Source organism: Alligator sinensis, unplaced genomic scaffold, assembly GCF_000455745.1.
Source record: "Alligator sinensis unplaced genomic scaffold, ASM45574v1 scaffold909_1, whole genome shotgun sequence".
Taxonomy (NCBI): Eukaryota; Metazoa; Chordata; order Crocodylia; family Alligatoridae; genus Alligator; species Alligator sinensis.
Genome location: NW_005842862.1, coordinates 532,276 through 552,449, shown reverse-complemented (window position 1 = coordinate 552,449; position 20,174 = coordinate 532,276). Strand labels below are relative to the sequence as shown.

At 54.2% G+C, this 20,174-nt stretch overlaps 1 protein-coding gene across 1 annotated transcript; it reads left to right on the top strand.

Annotated features, from left to right (window-relative positions):
* Positions 1–253: 253 nt before the first annotated feature.
* On the top strand, positions 254–18,492 carry LOC112547994 (cytochrome P450 4F22-like). The gene is made up of 10 exons (XM_025191850.1): positions 254–312; positions 2,298–2,520; positions 14,008–14,044; positions 14,882–15,009; positions 15,325–15,446; positions 15,673–15,907; positions 16,368–16,442; positions 17,676–17,815; positions 18,101–18,234; positions 18,416–18,492. Exons 1-10 carry the CDS (start codon positions 254–256, stop codon positions 18,490–18,492), a joined length of 1,230 nt encoding a protein of 409 aa, XP_025047635.1.
* Positions 18,493–20,174: the final 1,682 nt, after the last annotated feature.

Sequence of the window (20,174 nt, the reverse complement as noted above, 5' to 3'; positions counted from 1 at the left end):
CTCCTGTATAAAAGATGCTTAGAATTAAAAATCTGTGTGCTTGTTACGTAAAATTATTCCGCTTGCACCTGGTATTGCTAGCAATAAATCTTTATACTTTCACCCCTGGTATCTTTATTGGCTTTTGCATACCGGACACGATCCCAGACTTGAGATAGGGCTCAACAAACCCAGCAGAAGGGCAGCTCCTTATTGGTAGCAATGTAAATAGCACATGGGGATGGGGAGTAAGTTGAAGCCTGGTATAGCCAAGATGCACTTTGGCTCCAAGCCTCTGGTCAGGGATGTCCAGGAGAGTGCCAAAGAGGCATGGTGTGGGATGGTCCATACAGGACCTCTAGCCATAATTCCAACCCAAAAGCCAAATCTTTATTTGGGTACATATGCTTAGTATGGTGGGCATGGGGAGCTGTCAGCAGCCTGGCATGAAGAAACCATGCTTTGGGCCGGGCAAGACTTCAATCAGAGATGTCCGGAGAGTCCCCTAGTGGTACAGAGGCATATTGTGGGGTGGGCCAAGAAGGATTTCCATCTGTAACTCCAGCTCCAAATCCAGTTTCTAATTCAGGCTCATATATTTAGTATAGTATGGAAGACTGTCAGTTGGCAGCTTGGCATGGCCAAATGGTGCTTTAGACCAGGCAAGACTCCCCCAGAGGCACAGAGACATGGTGTGGGGTGGTCCAAAAAGTATTTCCAGCCGTAATCCCACTCAAAAGCCAGTTCCTTATTCGAGCCCATATACTTAGTACAGTGAGCATGGGGTGCTGTGAGTTGTCAGTTTAGCATGAACAAATTGTGCTTTGGCCAGGCAAGACTCTCATTAGAGATGTCTGGGAAAGTCTCCCAATGCCACAGAAGCATGGTGTAGGGTAGCTCAAACAGGATTTCCAGCCATAATCTCACCCCAAAAGCCAGTTCCTTATTTAAACCATTATACTCAGTGCAGTGGGCATGGGGGTCTGTCGGTTGGCACCCTGGCATGAACAAACTGCATTTCAGGCTGGACAAGACTCTGGTTAGGGTTTCCCAGGAGAGTCCCCTGGTGCCACAGAGTCATGGTGTGGGGTGGCACAAAAAGGATTTCCCAGACCAAATGCCAGTTCCTTATTCAACCCCATATACTTAGTACAGTGGGAATGGGGAGTTGTCAGTTGGCACCCTGGCATGAACAAACTGTGCTTTGGGCTGGGCAAGACTGTGGTCAGGGATGTCCAAGAGAGTCCCCTGGTGGTACAGAGGCATGGTGTGGGGTGACCCAAGAAGGATTTCCAGCCGAATCCTAGCCCAAAAGCCAGTTCTTTATTCAGGTCCATATACTTAGTACAGTGGGCACAGGGGGCTGCCATTTGGCAGGCTGGCAGGGCCAAACTGTGCTTTGGGCCAGGCAGGACTGCACTCAGGGATCTTTGGGACAATCCCCCAGTTGCATCGACAGGAAATTTGGGGTGGCCCAATAAGTATTTTGCCCCATAATCCCATCCTAATCTGATCTCCATTTAGACCTCTGTATTTGATGCAGGATATTATTTTACATATTAACTGGTAAATATGTATACCTAATGAAATTCTCTCTCTTTAGAATGTGTAATTCATTAATAAGAAGCTCATATTGGGTATAGATGAGCTTTGAAAAAGGAACCAGAACCAGGAATTAGGAACCGGGACGAATGGGACCAAGTTCAGCCTCAGGCGCCAGGGCGGGCGGTGCCCGGGCACGGAGGGCGCTGCTCCGCCCGCGATGCAACCCCCGGGCTCCGAGCTGGCGCGGGACCGGGCCTGCCCCCCGCCCCCGGAGGGCGGAGCCGGAGCTCGGAGCTGCTCCACGGCCGCGAGCCCGGGGCTGGAAGTGCCCGGGGGAGGTCTGTGCCGCGGTGCGGGCACTGGCATGGCGGGAAGCCCTGGCCGCGCCCTTCCCCTGGTGTCGCAGGCTCCACGATCGGGCTCCGGGCTCAGCCAGCGCCTGCCAGGAGTGTGGGGCAGCGCTTGGCTGGGCCCCGGGAGAGCCCGAAGGAGACTCCTGCGGAGAAGTTGGAGCCCGGAGGCCGCTGGGACAAGCTGCCTTTACTGAGGCCAACCCCTCCTCTCCCCTCCTTCTCTCCACCCCCGCCCTGGCAGCCAGAGCTTGGATCTCCCCACAGCTCCCCGGGGTTTGCAGCACTGGGGGCTTGCCCCCTTGGTTCCCCTGCTCACAGGGGCTTTGCCTAGCCCCTCTCTGGAGCTGAGTGCCCAGGCTGGCCTGGCCCCCTCGCGGTGCCCTGTGTCTCCTGGTAATGGTGCCCCGTCTCTGCCTGCAGGATGCTGCCACTCGCAGACGGGGTGCTGGAGCTGCTCAGCCTGGAGCAGACCCTGCTCCGCACTTATGCCATCTCCGCCCTGCTCCGGGCTGTGCTGGCACTGCTCCTCCGCCTGCTCCTGCAGCTCCTGGGCCTCTTCCATCGCTACTACATGAACTGCCAGCATTTGAGCTGCTTCCCCCAGCCCCCGCGCCGCAACTGGCTGCTGGGACACATGGGCATGGTAGGTACCGTGATGCAGGATCCTGCAGGGAGTCTCCTCACTGCATCAGCTTGGTGCTGTTGCACTGAGGGTGTGAGGCTGGAAACATGCTGCAGGGGCAGAAGAGCTTGAGCTTGTCCTATGGCTCTTGGTGCCTGTTCCAGTCTCCCCAAGATCTGCACCCACAGCTGAGGTTATTCCTAGCTCTTTCCTCCCAGGCATTGTGGTATCAGGGCAGGACACCAGAGCAAGCCTCCTCCTGGCCAGAGCTGGCATGGCAGGGGCTGGGGGAAGGGGCCAGGTTGGGCCAGTGGCTGGAGGGGGTAGGATACCAGTTTGTAGGTCCCATTCCCAGGTGGATAGCAACCAAACATTGATTCCAAGCCCACTCCTTGCTGCCCCCCCTACTCCCCGAGTCCCTTGAGGCCTCTTGGGTACCTCAGTGTCATGACTTGCCTGCTTGAGTCATTGATGTGGATTGGGATCTTTGTCCCCCCAACAGGGCTGCTCTGTGGTGCCCCTGCATCAGAGCTCTGCCCTCAGCAGTCTGGCTCCTTTTGTGTCCAAAACAGGCCAAGGTCAGTGCAGTTTAGCTGGCTTGGCAGGGAGTAAAGAGTATCTTAGTAGTATCCTCATGTGACAGGGTCTCTCTTTTCCCCCAGCCTTAGAGGGCCTGGACCTGTCCCTTTGCCTCAGCTGAGGGACCAAGGGCTGAATAGCATTGCATAGTACCTGCACTTCCATCCCTTGCTGAGGCATCCTTCAGGGCTGGGCTGGAGTGTACTAGTGGGCAGTGTCAAGAGGCTGCTCCTGACCAAGGAGTAAACATAGCATGTTGCTGTCAGTCCAGCTCCTACCTGACCCACATGCATCAGCTGCTACCAAAGCCCCGGGCTTATACCCTCCATTTTCTCCTCTCCCCTGCCATCCCTGCTGACATTACTGACCAGAGGAGTAATGGAGTTGGCAGTGATCCCTGGTGAAGGACACAATCTGGGTTGAGCATGGGGACAGCTCAGGCTAGGGAATGCACAAATACAGAATAGGAGATGACTGGCCTTTTCTGCAAGCTGAAAATGCCTCCTTCTCTTAACCTCCTTCCAATTCCTGTATCGTTTTGTTGCCCACCTCTGAACCTCTCTAACTTCTCATCCTGAAACTACAGAGCCCAGAACTACATGCAATACTCTAAGCCTAACAAGTTCCAAGTAAGGGGCACTATCACCTCCTGCATCTTAAACCTGTTGATGCAGTCCAGAACTGCATTTGCTTTTTTAGTGACTGCATCACATGTTGAGACTGTGATCCACACAAACCCCCGGATCCTTCTTGGTGATGGCGCCATCCAGCCAGTGATCTCCTGCTCTGTACATTTGATTAATCTTCCCAAGGGGTAGTACCTCGTATCTGTCTGTGTTGAACTTCAGCTTGTGGCTTCTAGCCCAGCTCTCAAATTTATCAAGATCCTTCTAAGTCTGGCCCTATTCTCTTAAGTGTTTTGCAGTCCTTCCATATTTCATGTTATGTATTAACTTGAGTTGGAAGCTTTCTGCCAGCAGCCAAATCATTAATGAACAGAGTGGATGTCAGCTTGGTAAACAAACCCAGCAAGGGCTGAAGGGAACCAAAGTTAAGATTTGCAACATCTTAGCACTCTTGAAACCCTAGTGGCTGCTTACTAGATGTGATCACCAGGGATCCTGGTTTTCTGTGTTTAAAAATCACAAATTATCTGATTGCAAATTCTCTGATTAAAAAACCCAAAATCCATTATTAAAATGAAATGCCACAATATATATATTGGTATCAATTGAACACAATGTTTTGTTGATATATTTACAATTTTAAAGATATTTGGAAGCCTACCAGTCAGTGGTGACATGTAGGGGGTGCACAGGTGTGCATGTTCACCCCCTGAGAGTCCTGGTACACCCCCTGACAGGCCGTGCTCCTTGCTTAGGCGACGGGCAGGGTTGGCAGGCAGGAGCACCAGTGTCCCCCCTGCGAGCGCCAGCTGGGGAGCAGGAGCACTGGATGAAGCGCCACAGCCACTTCCTGGTTGGTACAATCAGCCACGGGGGGACCCCCCCGGGTCAGCGAGACTGGCTGCAAGGAGACTCCCCCAGCCACTGACTGGTCCTGTGGGGGGCACATGGTGGCGACTGGTGCCGACCAAGGTGGCACCAGTCGCCCATGCTACCAGTGCCTCAATCACTATAATGAAATAAATTCTAAATACCTATAAATTTTGGCATTTGATTTTGGGTTTTTTATCGTGGAAAATCAGAGCTGCCCCTGCCTCTCTCTTTCACCAGGACACAGGTCCAGGCCCCTCACTCCCAAGCCACAGCCCCCCAGCCCTGCCAGTGCCCCTCACTCCCTGCCTGCAAAATCCTGGTCCTGCCGGTGCCCCTCACTCTCCACCTGCAGACTGCCCATCCTGACCAGCCCTGCCAGAGGGGGCTCCCAGCTGCCAAGACTACGGGGCCAGAGACCTTGGTCCATAGCCCCCTGCCCTCCACAGCAGCACCTGAGCCCCAGCTGCCCCCATGGGTGGTGCAGCCAGAGAAGAGCCCATGGAGGTTAGGGGGTGGAGTAGGTTGTGGGCTGCCCTCTGCTGCTCTGCCTCTGGGGCCTTTGCAGTCCAGCAGGTGGGACCCAGTGCAGCAGGGCAAAGTGGGGCCAGGTGGGGAAGCTCCTTGCCCCTGCAAGCCCTGTGCTGCCCTGGTGAAGCACCCCCTGCCCACCTGGCAGCAGTGAGGGGCACAACCCCATGTCACCGTCTCTACCCTCACCCCTGCTGCTGCCAGGCATGCAGGAGGTGTCTTGCCAGTGTGGTGCAGAGCTCCCAGCAGTGGCAAGAGCTTCTCTGCCCAGCCCCACTCTGCTCTGGTGCTCCAGGTCCTGCCTGCTGGGCCACAGAGTCCCAGGGGGGAGGGCAGCAGGGCGGGGAGCCCAAACCCGCAGCGGGAAGCCCACACCTGCTCTGTGCACAAATCTGGGGGGTACGTGCCCCCCCTCATGGCTCCCCCAGGAATGCGTGTAGCAGTGGGGAGCCAGCTCCTCTTCCTCTGCCCCCTGGACAAGCTGCCCGCGACTGTCTTGAGCCTGTCCCAGGCCTTGCAGTCATACATGGCCCCAGGTCCCAAGCCTCATGCACTACCTGGGCTGGGCAGCAGCCCCAGCCCTGCCCAACTCCCTCCCTCCCTATGGGGACCTCAATCCCCACCTCCCCCACCAGACTTACCTGCCAGAAGCTGCTCTCCAGGCTGCCTGGTGGCCATGCACACATGCATATGGTGTCCCCTGCCTGATCACCCTTCTCCCACTCCCCCAAGCCTCTTGCAGGCTGGAACTCTGCCAGTGTACAGAGAACTCTGCAAAAGTGGAAAAACTGTGTTTCTTCGTTAAAATGAAAAATTTGCATTTTTCTCGGTTAAAAGAGCAAATCTGCATTTTTCCCATTTTTCTTTGGGAAACAGAAAACCTGGATCCCCGGTGATGATCACATATACTCCTTCCCTGCTCCCTGCCCCCATGGCATCACATCCCCCAGGGAGCTGTCTGCATGACTGGATCTTTTTGCACTCCAGCACAGAGCCCCAAAACAGCTGCCCTGGTTAGTTCAGGGGAGGACAGGACTGGGTGCTCCTGCTTGGGTGAGAATGAAAGGACAGCCTCCCTGACTCCTGCCCATGGCTCACTTTCTTGCTTGGGGCAGGCATGCCTATTCCTGGAGCAGAGAAACATGCCCAGTTGTTAAAAAGGTTAAATTCACTGTATGTAAAAGAATAAGTCCATTTAAAAGGGAAGGGGGTTGTTTTCTCCTGTGGAGAACAGACAGGTCAGCAGAGGGAGGAGGTCAGGTGTCATGAGCTCTAAATTCATGCCTGTATTAAATCATTGGTTTTTACTCCAGTGAAGTAATGAACCAAAAACTTATAGCTCATTTCAAATGACTAGCTAACATCCTAGGTTAGCAACCTTTGTGTACTTCCCAAGCAGGTCCCCTTTTTTATTCTTACATCATTCAGTTGATCTGTTTCACTTGCTCTTGGTCTCCAACTGCTTCTGATAAATCCTCTTCGCTCCGTGGGTTCCTGCCCACTTCCTTTCTTCAATGACCACTTTGATTTACAGAATGGGATGGAACAACCTGCTATTTAGCTCAGGCTGGTTCTGCTTCATTCCTAGACCTCAGGAAGAGCATCCTCCCAGCTCCATACGTGTCCAATAACACATATTACCAAACTAATCCTGCTTCTCCAATGATTCCCACCATTTTATTTCCCTTTTTGACTTTTGCTGCATGCTGAAACAATATCTTTAGAAAACTCTCTGCTGTGCACCCCATTGCACTTCCCCCACTGCTTTCGAGGATTCAGAGCTTGGCATTGTAGACCATAGAAAAGAATCATAGAAAAGTAGGGCGGAAGGAACTTCAGGAGACCATCTAGTTCACCCCCAGAACAAGGCAGGACCATGTCTTTCTCAGGGGTGGGAAAAATATGGCCAGCAGGCCAGATCCAGCCTGCCAGGCAGTTTCATCCAGCCCATGGGCACCCACCAACTAATTGTACCCAGACCCTGTGCCTCACTCCCACCCTCATGTGCAGAGGGCCTGACTCAGCCAGCATGTGGCTTCCAGGCAGGGCTGCTGTTCTGCAGCCACTGGGGGAGCTGCTTGGCTTCCCTGGTGTCCCACTCACTCCAGGCACTAGGTGGGCAGGGAGCTGCCACTGGGTGGAAGCATGGAGTGTGGGGCTAGGGCTGGTGGCAGCGTGAAGCCCATGCCAAGGGGGCTGGGGGGGGCAGGGCAGGAGCACGGACCTTGGGTGGGGCAGTGTGGAGACCTCCCACTTGCCATGGCACACAGCTCCCGGCAGTGGCAGCAGTAGCAGCAGGAGGCAGCACTGGGGGTACTCATGCCCTGTGCAGGTGCTGCCGCTCGGCGGTGCGCAGTTCCAGCCAGCTCTGCACGTGCTGGCAAGGAATGCAGCCTGGCTGGCCTGCCTCTATTGTGTGGAGCTCCATGTGGTGCACGTGTACTTCCACGCTGCCAGGGGAACCCCTAAGTGATGGAGCTGGCTGCCTTCACCGCTCTCTACCATGCAGGCCTTGGGGACTCTGCTGGAAGTAGAGGGGAGCCCCGGCCCCTGCTTCCCCCTGGAGTCCCAGGACCTGTACAGCAGGAAACGGCAAAGGCAGCCAGCTCCATCGCACAGGGCTTCCCCCGGTGGTGCAGAGCTGCATGTATGCCACGCAGAGCCCTGCATGATAGAGGCAGCCCAGCCAGGCTGTACTCCTTGCCAGTATGTGCAGCACTGGTCAGAGCCACACATTACTGGGTGGCAGCACCTGTTCAGGGCATGAGTGCCCTCAGTGTCCCTGTCTGCTGCTGCCACTGCCGGAGCTGTGCGCCCTGGGACGAGTGTGCAGGGTGAGCATCTCCACACCCTCCACCCTCCCTCACATCCCACAAACACCACACGGACACACCCTGCCCCCACAACCCCCCACATATACACCCCCCAACATACCCTTTTGTCTCCCCCCAACACACACACAGCCACACCCCCAACCCCCCCACACCCCATCATATACACATACTACAACCACACTCCACACTCCCCACTCAATATACAAGACTAAGACTGCTTTAGAGGTATTATGCAATCACCTCTATATGCACTAAGCAAATACAAATCAGGACAAAAATACGATTTGTTTTTTTTTTCTGGTTCCAAGAAGGCAGCCCTCCCCTCCCAAAAGGAGTACTTTTGGGGGGAGGGGGCGGGGCAAGGGGAGGGACTTCTGGTGGTAGAAGTCTGGGGTAAGGGGGAGGGACTTCTGGGCCCAAGATGGTGACTGGGGGCAGGGCACCTGCTAAGGGGTGTGACTACTCTTGTGGCCCTCCAGGGCTCATCAACACTCCTTAAGTGGCCCTCCAGCCAAAATAATTGCCGCCCCTGAACTAAACTATCTTCAAGATGTGTATGTCTAGCCTGCTCTTCAAAACTTCCTGAGATGGAAATTCTACAACCAACCTCATAGTGTGCAATTTCTTCCAATATTCAACCTCGATTTCTCTGGGTGCAATTTGAGACCATATTCCTCCTCCTCCGAGCAGAAAGGCTCCCTGCTGGGGCCCCAGGCATCTGACTGCAGCACAGTGCAGAGGAAGCCTCCAGGGGCCAGACCCAAAGGTTCTGCAGGCTGAAATTGTCCTGCAAGCTGTAGGGCCAACCCCTCATCTACTGGCTGGAGCATTGTGCTTAATAAGTAGTCATCAGTGGCTCAGTCTCTCCTGGACCCCAGGGAGGTGTCAGGGAGAAATCATGACCAAATCCTAATGCCTGCACATCTCCAACCCAAACTCTGTCATTCTGTGCCCCCACCCCGCCAGTAATAATAACCCTTGCTGACCCCTGATTTAGTCTGTATTTCCTTAGCTTACTAATGAGAATGTCATGGGAGATTGTGTCAAATGCCTTGCTTAAGTCAGGTTATATCACATCCACTCTAAAATTATCTCTGCCAGTTCTTTGAGCACTCTTCAAGTGCAGACCAAGCTAACATCTGAAACCTTTCCAATTGTAATGTGCTTGGAGACATTTCAAAATGGTAGAATTTTAGCAGTGGGACATACATGCAGCTGCTGTGGCACACCCCTGGCGGAGTGGTTCAGGATCACAATGGCTCCATGTGGCCATCTGCTCTCAAGCCAGGGCATGCTACTGGAGACTGCAGCTCCTCTCCTCTTTCCTGCCTCCTCATAGAGGTTGGGAGTGGAGCTATCAGTGCTGCTCCTCTTCCCCAGGGTGAGAGACAAGGAGGAGCAGAGGATGTCAGTGTCTCCTGCCTCTACATCCCTTGAGCACCCTGGAACCAAGAGATTTCACTCATAGCTGATCTTTTTCATGAGGACTGAAGTAAAAAGGCATTAAATCTGCCTTTTTGCATCATCTGTTAATAGATGGACTTCAGTGTATGATTTCCTAGAGTTTCCTTAGTCTTCCCCTTACTTCTGACTGATTTGTAGAATCCCTTTTTTCTGCTTTTTATGTCCTGTGCTGGTTGCCTAAGGAGGAATGGGGTTTTTTTGCCGTGCATCGCTTTGCACTGCTTAGTGTTATATTTCATCAGCTACTCTATTGTACTTTCACTCTGACTCGGGTGAAGTTCCTGATGCTTGGGTTGGGCCTAATCCTGTTGCTCCATGCTGGTTATAAGCTCCCAGTTTGTGCCTCTCCCCTTCCTCTTCCCCTTCACTCTGATCTTCTTCCTCTGCTGGAGTGGGCTCAAATGCAGCAGCTTCTTCGCAGTAGCAGTGGGTGTAGGGCTGTTTCCCAGGGGCTCTGAGGTGGAAAGAGTTGGTTTCTCAGTCCACTTGCTTGGCTGAGGACCAGGATCCGAAGGAGCAAGCAGGCGGTGTTTGGCCAGTGTGACCTGGCTGCCAAACAAGAGGCAACCTGATGCATGAAAGGGAGACAGGTCTGCTTGGGGATCTCAAAGTGGGCAGATAGCAGATGAGTGTCTCCAGCTCTTTGAATTCAGGGTCTTTTCTGCCTGTCTCTGCTGCAATCCTTCATGTGGTGCTGCATGGGAAGGGGCTGCTCCCCTCGGGCAGTGCCAGACTGCCTCACCTGTTGTATGATCTGGTGCCCCATGTGGGGTGGCTGGTCCATCACTGACTGCCCTGTCCCTCCTTCAGTTTGAGTCCAGTGAGAAGACAATGGTCCTGGTGTCCCAGCTGGTGTCCCTTACGCCTTTTTGTCATGGACCGGGCCTTTCCTTCCACTCCTGACTCTGGTGCATCCTGATTACTTCAAGCCACTCACTATGGCCTCAGGTATGCTGGCTTCTGTGGGGGACCATGGGGCCTGACCCCAGCAGCCTGCTTCCCAAGGCTTTGGCCAAGCTTTGCTGTAAAAGTCACATGCTGGTCTCTATCAGTGGCCTCACTCCCCAGAACCCTTCCTCCCTTTTGACTCTGTCTGTCTTAGCTGGGCCCCATCTCCACAGGTGGCAGAAGGCCTGGGTTAACAGGGCTTAGTCCCCCCAAACTAATTTTGCAGTGGCTTGCGACAGCACAGCACTGCAGCACCGCTGTCCCGTAGTGCCTGGTGCCACTCGACAAGTAGCCAGGCCAGGGCCCCACAGGTGCTCAGCTCCATGCAGCTCCACTGCTCCAGCACCACTGCCATGCCCCACTGTCGCAGCCCCATGCCTAGCGCCCTCACCGTGCACTTCTCAGCCCCCCAAATAATATTTTCTCCCACCGCCTGTGCCCATTTCTCTGGGTTTTTCTCAGATCTCTTGTTTCATACTAAGTTGGCATCAGTTTGCCCTGAGTGAAGCAAGGGCCTGGGTCCTTCCCTGTCCCTGCTTGGTGGCAGGAAGGAAGAACAAGTCCGCAATGCCTCTCCATGCTGTATCTCCCCTGGAGACACCAGGGTTTCCCTAGCACTGTAATTTGTGCCATCTCCTTGCCCCGCAGTGTCCTCTTGGACTTTTAAGTCATTGTGTTATTGGATGCTTTACGGTCCCACCCAGCCAGGCCCTGCCATTCTGATCCAGGTGCATCCAGACTGCTCCCTGCTCCCACCAGGCTTGTGGAAGCTGGGCAAGGAGCTACTGTGCTTGGAAGGTGGAAGCAGGACAAACACCTCAGGGGGCTGTGGGCAGTGAGCCCAGAGGTGGGCACTGCTTCCTCCCTTACAACCCCCATCTTGGGCATAAAAAACATGGACTAGCTGCTTCCTGTGTGGAACTCTAGCAGGAACTGGGGTTCCTCAGACCTGCACAGGGGCAGCTAGAGCCCTGTGTCCTACAGCTCCCCTGGCCTTAGTTCTGCTGCATGGAAGGGAGTTGAGCTGTGTTCCAGCAGCACCACCCTGGGGCTTCTGAGAACAGCAAGGGGAGGACGCAAAGCATGGGCTGGTGTTGGGCAGTGCAGTCCCCTCCAGCCACTGAAGGGGGAGTGCCGAGCATAGATGGGGCAGCAGGCAGAGGCAGAGCCTGGGTGACCTGCCGTGGGGCAGCACACAGAGGCTGGTTTCTTTGGAGACTTGTGTTGTTCTCCTTTGTGTAGCACCAGCACTGTGGTCCCTGTATGCTGCCTCCCAGCAACACGGAAGTCCTTGACTTCAGGAAAGCCAACTTTGACAAGCTCAGGAGGCTTGTCAGTGAGGCCCTAAGGGACCATGACCATGGGGAGAGGGGAGTTCAAGAAGAGTGGTTGCTCCTCAAGGGAGCGATCCTCAATGCACAAACTAAGTCTATTCCATCTCGGAGGAAAGGCAGCAAGAGGGCACAGCAGCCCCCCTGGCTCTCCAGGGACCTAGCAGACCTCCTGAGGCTAAAAAGAAAGGCCTACAAAGGGTGGAGGATGGGAGTCACCTCCAAGGAGGATTATTCTGCGCTGGTCCGGTCCTGCAGGGAGCAGACCAGGAAAGCCAAGGCTGCAACTGAACTCCAACTAGCTTTGAGCATCAAGGACAATAAAAAGTCCTTTTTCAGATATGTGGGGAGCCGGAGCCTGAAGCAAAAAAATGAAAACTGAACCAGATGGGGCAACTGACAACTGATGCCCAGGAAAAAGCCAACCTATTAAATAGGTACTTTTCATCGGTCTTTCATCAGTCCCATGGGACGCCCATGCCCGCTACAGGACAGGGAAGTCCGGGTGAGGGTGATCCCCTGCCCTCCATTGATGCTGACTTCGTGAAGGAATATCTTGAGGAGCTGGATACCTTCAAGTCAGCCAGCCCTGACAATCTTCACCCCAGGGTACTCAAGGAGCTGGCGAGCATCATAGCCCAGCCTCTAGCACGGATCTTTGAAAACTCTTGGCGCTCTGGTGTAGTGCCCGAAGACTGGAAGAAGGCCAATGTGGTGCCTATCTTCAAGAAAGGGAGGAAAGTGGATCCGGCTAACTATAGGCCCATCAGCCTGACTTCTATCCCGGGGAAGATCTTAGAAAAGTTTATTAAAGAGGCCATCCTTAATGGACTGGCCGACGCCAACATCTTAAGGGATAGCCAGCACGGGTTTGTTGCGGGTAGGTCTTGCTTGACCAATCTCATTTCCTTCTACGACCAGGTGACCTATCACCTGGACAAGGGAGAAGAGATTGATGTCATATATCTTGACTTCAAAAAAGCCTTCGATCTGGTGTCCCATGATCGCCTCTTGGAGAAACTGGCCAATTGTCGCCTTGGGTCCTCCACGATCCACTGGCTGGAAAATTGGCTCCGGGGTCGGACCCAGAGGGTAGTAATCGATGGAAGTCACTCATCGTGGTGTCCTGTGACCAGTGGGGTCCCCCAAGGCTCTGTCCTTGGACCCATACTGTTCAACATCTTCATTAATGATGTGGACACTGGAGTCAGAAGCGATCAGAACTGGCCAAGTTCGCCGATGACACCAAACTTTGGGGCAAAGCATCCACACCAGAAGACAGGCAGGTTATCCAGGCTGACCTGGACAGGCTCAGCAAGTGGGCGGACGAGAATCTGATGGTGTTCAACGCCGATAAATGCAAGGTTCTCCACCTTGGGAAAAAAAACCCGCAGCATCCTTATAGGCTCGGCAGTGCTATGTTGGCTAGCACTATGGAAGAAAGAGACTTGGGGGTCATCATTGACCACAAGATGAACATGAGCCTGCAATGCGATGCGGCGGCTAGTAAAGCGACCAAAACGCTGGCTTGCATCCATAGATGCTTCTCAAGCAAATCCCGGGACGTCATTCTCCCCCTGTACTCGGCCTTAGTGAGGCCGCAGCTGGAGTACTGTGTCCAGTTTTGGGCTCCACAATTCAAAAAGGATGTGGAGAAGCTTGAGAGAGTCCAGAGAAGAGCCACGCGCATGATCAGAGGTCAGGGAAGCAGACCCTACGATGACAGGCTGAGAGCCCTGGGGCTCTTTAGCCTGAAAAAGCGCAGGCTCAGGGGTGATCTGATGGCCACCTACAAGTTTATCAGGGGTGACCACCAGCATCTGGGGGAACGTTTGTTCACCAGAGCGCCCCAAGGGATGACGAGGTCGAATGGTCACAAACTACTTCAAGATCGTTTCAGGCTGGACATAAGGAAGAACTTCTTTACTGTCCGAGCCCCCAAGGTCTGGAACAGCCTGCCACCGGAGGTGGTTCAAGCGCCTTCATTGAACACAGCAGGTTGGTTCCTGTGTCTGCTTCTCAGACTGTGCGGCAGCCGCCACTCTGAGCAGCCTTCCTGGGAACTGCATCCTGGTGTCCCTCATAGGCCATTGGATGGTGACATGAAGAGCTCCCACCAGCCCAGCCCCATCCTGCACTCACTAATTCTGACATGTGAACTCTGCCCTCCACCTAAGAGAGACCATCTCTGACCCTGCCAGGCTGTGTGCATGCAAGGGCTAACCCTGGAGTCATGCCCACCTATGTCTTGCTGTGCTGTCTGTGTCTGAGCATGAACCCCATGTCTTACCCCCTCTGCTCTCTGCTCTTGCTGTTACCCCCAAGGACCCCCTGTTCTACGGGTTCCTGAAGCCCTGGCTGGGTAAGTGATCCCTGGACTACCCCTGGTCCCTTGTGCTTAGTGTCACGGATGGGCTGTTTGCAGCATCAGGAGGGGAAGGGCTGAGGCAGAACAGTCCCTGATGCCTGGCAGTTGTCAAGGTGGGCACCATAGTGTATGGGGAAGATCTTATGAGCCAGGTACAGATGTGGCCTGGACTAGGGGCTCTTCAGTCTCCTTGGAGTTCCCATCCCCTGTACAGGGCCAGCCTGCAAACTCTGCTGAGATCAATCTCCCTCCTCCAGGCCTAAAAGTGTGTTAGCGTGGCCATGAGCTGCCCCCAGGGACTATGCCGGGAGCACCCAACAGCTGGACCCTGAGCTGTACTTCGGGGGTGGAAGGAGGGGGTTAGCATTGTGAGGTCTAGTGCAGCTTCTGGACCCTGCAGCAGAGCAGTCAGGCCCCTTCAACATGACCTTGAATTTGCGGGGGTGGTCATGATTTATTTACCTTTGAGCCCCCAGGGCCTGGGTCTGAACCTTCTGGGGGATCAGGAGATGTTAGGTCAAGGCTATGAGTAACAGTGACTGGTCACATTCACATGGTGTAAAGACTATGCATGCAGCTTTATGCACACACTCACCTACAGGCACATAAATGTAAGCACACAGGCATGTCTGCATGCTGGCTGCCACACACACAAACACATGCATGCCCCCTGTATGCTCATGCAGGGGCCCATGCATGCACTCTTGTGCCTGCCCCAGTATGCACTGGGGAGGTGTTTGCTGAGCACCCAGCTCCTGGGCTGCTCTGGGTTGGGACGCAGGATTTTGGAGGAGGCTGTCCAGGCTGTAAGCTGAGTGCTTGTCATTGCAGGGGAGGGTCTGCTGCTGAGCAATGGGCAGAGGTGGGGACGGCACCGGCGCATGCTGATGCCAGCCTTTCACTTCGACATCCAGAAGCCTTATGTGAAGATCTTTAACCAGAGCACCGACATCATGCACGTGAGTGCCCCACCCCTGTACCTGAACCCTGCTACACCATCACTGCACCAGCACCCTGTCCTGCTGCCCACCTGCACTGTCATCTCTGAGCCCTCCAGCTGAGGTGAATGCTTATCCCCTGCCCTCTACTCAGCCCTGAACCTTTGTCCCTAGGACTTGTAGTATAGCCCCCACAGCAAGGCTCTTTCCACCCTTTCCTGGTTTTTCTGTACCCGTCTGTCAGATGCCCTCACCTGCAGTGTGTGAGTCAGGTGTGTGGGACATCTCTGAGGGCAGTTACTGGGCACAGCACTCATGGGCACCATTCCCCTGCAGGACAAGTGGCAGCAGCTGGTGTTGTTGGGCTCCCCTTTCCTGGAAATGTTTGAGCAAATCAGCCTCATGACCCTGGACAGCCTGCAGAAATGTGTCTTCAGCCACAGCAGCAACTGCCAGGAGTGAGAGACCATTGTGTCCACAACTTCCCTGCAGCCCTGGGGTGGTCCCGGAAAGAAGGGAGGAAGAGCTGGGGGTGCAGGAAGTCCCTTATTGGAGTCACTTGGAAGCAGGATGACAGCCTAGAGACCAGACTTTATCTCGGGTCTCCTCTCCTCTTGCCTGCTCTGACTGTGGTGTGTCCCCTGCCCTGGCCGGTCAATCATGTGCCCCCACGTTTCCTTCCAGAAAGCCCAGCGAGTACATTGCAGCCATCCTGGAGCTCAGTAACCTGGTGGCGATACGCCAAGACTGCCCACTGTTCTACCTCGACTGCCTCTACCACTTCACAGCCGACGGGCAGCGCCTCCGGCGTGCTTGCGACACTGTGCATCGTTTCATGGCTGACATGGTGCAGCAGTGCCACCTGGCTCTGGATCGCATGGGCAGGGAGGCCTGGCTCCAGGCCAAGCAGGGCAAGACTGTGGACTTCTGCTGGCCATAGTGCTGCACTGGGGTTGGGCCCTTGGGGCAGGGCTGGTCCTTGTAGGGCTAATCCCCATAGCCTGTGATTTGTCACAGCAGGACTCAAGCCTCCACCCTCAGAGACTGTTTGGGGTGTCCCAGCCAGTGCCGCTTTCCTGGCATGCTCAATATAGAGGGGCATGAACAGCACTTGGGGTGATGGGTCTGGTGTCCTCTGGGCAAATACTAATCCTGTACCAGGCTCCTCTATGGGAACAGCAGAGCAGGGCCATGTGATGGGCCTGGAATCACCCACATGCTCTTGGCCAGCAGAGAGGATGTCTCTTTTAGGTCCCTCTGCCCTTTCTCCCACTTGAAATATAATGTCTCTGCACCAGGTTCTTTTTTCCCCTGGCACCTGGTGGAGAGCGCAGCCAGGGCCATGCTGCTTGCCCCAGCTCACACATGCTCTGTTGCAGGATGTGGACAGCCAGGAGCTGTCAGATGGGGACATCATGGCAGAGGCCAACACCTTCGTGTCTGAGGGTGAGGAAGTGCCCTATGAGGGGAGGGGATGGCAATGGAAGGGGAAGGGCCCCTGTAGACCTCAGATCCAGACTTGACCCCTGGCTGTGTGGGTCTGCCATTTCCCCTCTGTGCGGTGGATAAGAGCAGTTTCCTTCCCACCCCCAAGAGCTGTGGGACCATCTCAGCTCTGGGCTGCTGAGATGGGCAATGCTCCCCACTTTCTGCACAGGGCTCTGGAGTCCTGGAGCTGCCTGACAGGCCCAGGAGCTGTGCCCCAGGGTAGCAGCACTGGGCTTTGGCAGGGTTGAGTAACAGTGATGGACTCCCTGTTGCACTTCTCCACTCCCCAGCCTGTCCCAGATGTTAGCACAAACTCGGGAACATTTGGCTTTTAGAGGGACAAGACAGCAGCCTGTCTGTGGTCAGGACCCTTTTTGTAAGTTTATAAAGAGAGATGAGGGACACTTACAGTTCCCTTTAGCACACAGGAGATTAGTACCATACAAGTCAGGTTAGTGATAAAAGAGGAAAGAGACAGGTCTTTAGCCCAACCTTCTATTGCTTACACCTCAAAGTAGAAGAACAAACACCTGTGCCTGTCTAGCCACCTGCAGAGTCTCCCTTTTACCAGCTGGAGCGGAGAAACTCAGGAGGGTGGCATGCAGACTGGCAGCAAGTTGTTTCAAATTTGCTGAGGTTTCCAAATTTCCCTCTAGTTTATGCTTAATATCTATATATGGCTTATTTTAGGAAGCATTTTCTGATTGCTTTTGTTCAGATTTCTTTGTTTCACTGACACTTTGGGAACTGGCTTCCCTGTGATCCTTGTGAAGCTTGCCATTCTGGAAGGGAGGATTTCTTATCTCCTTCCCTCACCATCTGGGAATCCTACTTTCCATATCCTATTTCTTTCACTTTGCTGACCAGATGAGTTGTAATGGTGGCAGAAGTCCCCTCTGAAACAGGAATAGGGCTCTCTGCTTTAGCTACACTTCTGCAGCTTTTAGCAAATGTCTGTTATCCTCACCTGGTCTAGCCCAATACTAATGGCCTCGGCTAACAGTCTTAGTCTGCTTTCCAGGCTACTACAATTTATGGATTATATGCTGAGCACTTATAGCTATACAACTTCCATCACATACTATCCATAAATTAGGCTCAGTTCACAGTCTGCCAATGTCATTGTGGTGTTTCTGTTACTGACCTTGCTAGCAGCTTACACACAGCAGTGCTCACCTTGTCTGTACCCTTTTCTTCAGGCCATGATACCACAGCCAGCAGCCAGCAGCCAGCACTCCTGGGTGCTGTACAACTTGGCACACCACCCTAAGTACCAGCAGCAATGTTGGGAGGAGATCCAAGAGCTGATGAAGGGCAGGGTGTCAGAGGAGCTTGAATGGTGAGGCAGCCTTTGCAGTGGGGACTGATCAATGCCCCCACCCCCTTCACTACATGGCTTTTAGTAGTTCCAGGTCATCTCCATCCGTCAGTGTGTGAGATGGGGCTGGTCATGTGTTCACCTTAGACTCCTAGCTTGTCTGCCTGGCCCCGCTCTGTACAGTGTCCTTGGCCCCCCAAGTCCCCCAGGCACCCCTTGATCTGCCCACTGCCTGGCTCTTCCTGCCCTTGCTGCCTGCTCCCCATCCTGGCCCCCCTGCTGTCACTGATGCTTTGCCCCCCACAGGGAGGACCTGTGCCAGATGCTGTTCACCACCATGTGCATCAAGGAGAGGCTGCGCCTGCATCCGCCTGTGACTGTCACTTCCCGGCGCTGCACTGAGGATATCAAACTGCCCGACGGACACATCATCCCCAAAGGTACCGGGCTTCATCCAAGTCCAGGTGGGGACAAAGCATGACAGCTGAGCCCACCCCACACTGTAGTAAATCTAACATACCTCAGCTCATTCCCCTCCCACCCCCAACCATGACTTGGGGAGCTGAGCCTTTCAAATCTTTCCATTGTCCCTCCCCTCTTGCTTCCTTCCCCTCTAACCAGGTGGCTTCCTCTCTGGCAGGGAACACCTGTCTGATGAACATTTTCGGGACCCATCACAATCCAACCGTCTGGCCTGATCCTGAGTTACAGCTGATCACTTAAGCTGGCTCCTGGTTCCTTTGCACTTAGTCAGTGATGGATCCAGTGCCCCAGGACAGCACTAGGGGCTGCTGTGCTGCTACCTAAAGGCCTGGTCCCTGTGACTGTTACAGACCCTGGGGCATCTGGCTAAGGGCTTGAGCATGGGGGTCCTGACCACCTTCCAGACCTGGTAATTTTACCATCCCCTCTCAGCAGTGCCACCTAGCTGCCATCTCCTTCACCCGCTGCTCTAAGGCAGCTGCCGCTCCCCTCCACAGAGGTGGTTGCATTTCTATCCGGGCCCATGCCCCTGTCTGGGAAGCCTAAAGGCCTGTGATGCTGTGGGCAGGGTTGGGGATACTGGGCCGTAGGTAGTGCCTGAGCACCACGTGGAGGCAGAACCACTCCCACGGGTACCACATGGCACTTATTGGGAGGGTCCAGCACTACTTTCTGCACTCCATTTCCCCCTACATGTCCTATGCTTGCTGCCCAGGTTTACAACCCACAGTGGTTCAACCCAGAGAACTCCCAGAACTGGTCCCCTTAGGCCTTTGTGCCTTTCTCTGCTGGACCCAGGTAACCTGGTCTGAGGGGAAGAGGTGGCCTATGTCTGGACAGTCCTGGGGTCAGCTAGTTGAGAGATTTAGATAAGTTTAACTGGGAGAAAAGGCGACTGAGGAGGAGCATGACAGCAGTCTTCGTATATCTGAAAGGCTGCTGTAAAGGAGGAGAATGTTTGTTCTTCCTTGCCACAGAACGTAGGACACAGAACAATGGTTTTAAATTGCAGCAAAGCAGGTTTAGATTAGATCACAGGGGCATGTCTACCTGTGCTGTTAATGAAATTGAATAAACTCCAGCACAGTTTGCACCAGAGTTTAGTGCTCCCAGGCACCACATTTACATGTGTGCCTTGGACTGTAGCATGTTGAGCTGGGATGGAGCAGCCCAGCTGGCAGTGGTGCCTGAGGCTCAGCCTGCCAGCTTGAGGCTTCTCTGACCCGGCTCAATGTGCTGTGGAGGAGCTGGCTGGGACACAAGGGTGCTCCAGTGTGGGCATAGGAGGCAGAAGGCCGGGGCTAACAGGGCTTAGCCGCCCCGCCCCTGAATGTGGGGCAGCAGTGGCAGCACAAAGGGCCACAAGGCAGCCCGGGTGTGGACTCTGAGTGGCTGTAGCGGGGTAGGGGCATGCACAGACTCATATATGCAGCTGCAGCCGGCAACCAGCCAGGATCACAGCCCAGAAGCTGTGGAGCACAGCAGATGAGTCTGTGAAGTGGAAGGGGCAGGTGGGGGGGCAGATCGAGGCCCCACAGTGAGGGAGGGAGTGGGGCAGAGGCAGGGGCAGGAGTGAATGGGGCTGTGGTAAAAATATGTTATAATCTAGTCATTATGATTTTGCAATAACGTTTGTGTAGCAGCTGTGTGGTAAAAAAATGTCTCATCCCCCTACACAAAGGCTTCACAGCTGAGAACTGTTTAGTTTCACTACATAATTGCTTCTGCATATTATCACACTTGCTTCTGCTAAGGTATGTAGGCCAATGATAGATTTACGAGTAGCACTAGACTTCTGCAGACATAGCCAGGAACAGATGCAACAAATAACTCCTTACGAGAGATAAGAGAAGAGGCACAGGGAAAGGTGCTGATGTAAAGAACTCAGACCTTGACC

Bases quoted from the DNA above. Each gene is read 5' to 3' on its own strand.
- LOC112547994 (XM_025191850.1), top strand. From the start codon at position 254: ATGCACTTTGGCTCCAAGCCTCTGGTCAGGGATGTCCAGGAGAGTGCC. The intron at 14,045-14,881 runs GTAAGTGATCCC...TTGTCATTGCAG, and splicing joins GTTCCTGAAGCCCTGGCTGG to GGGAGGGTCTGCTGCTGAGC. The intron at 17,816-18,100 runs GTGAGGCAGCCT...TGCCCCCCACAG, and splicing joins GTGTCAGAGGAGCTTGAATG to GGAGGACCTGTGCCAGATGC.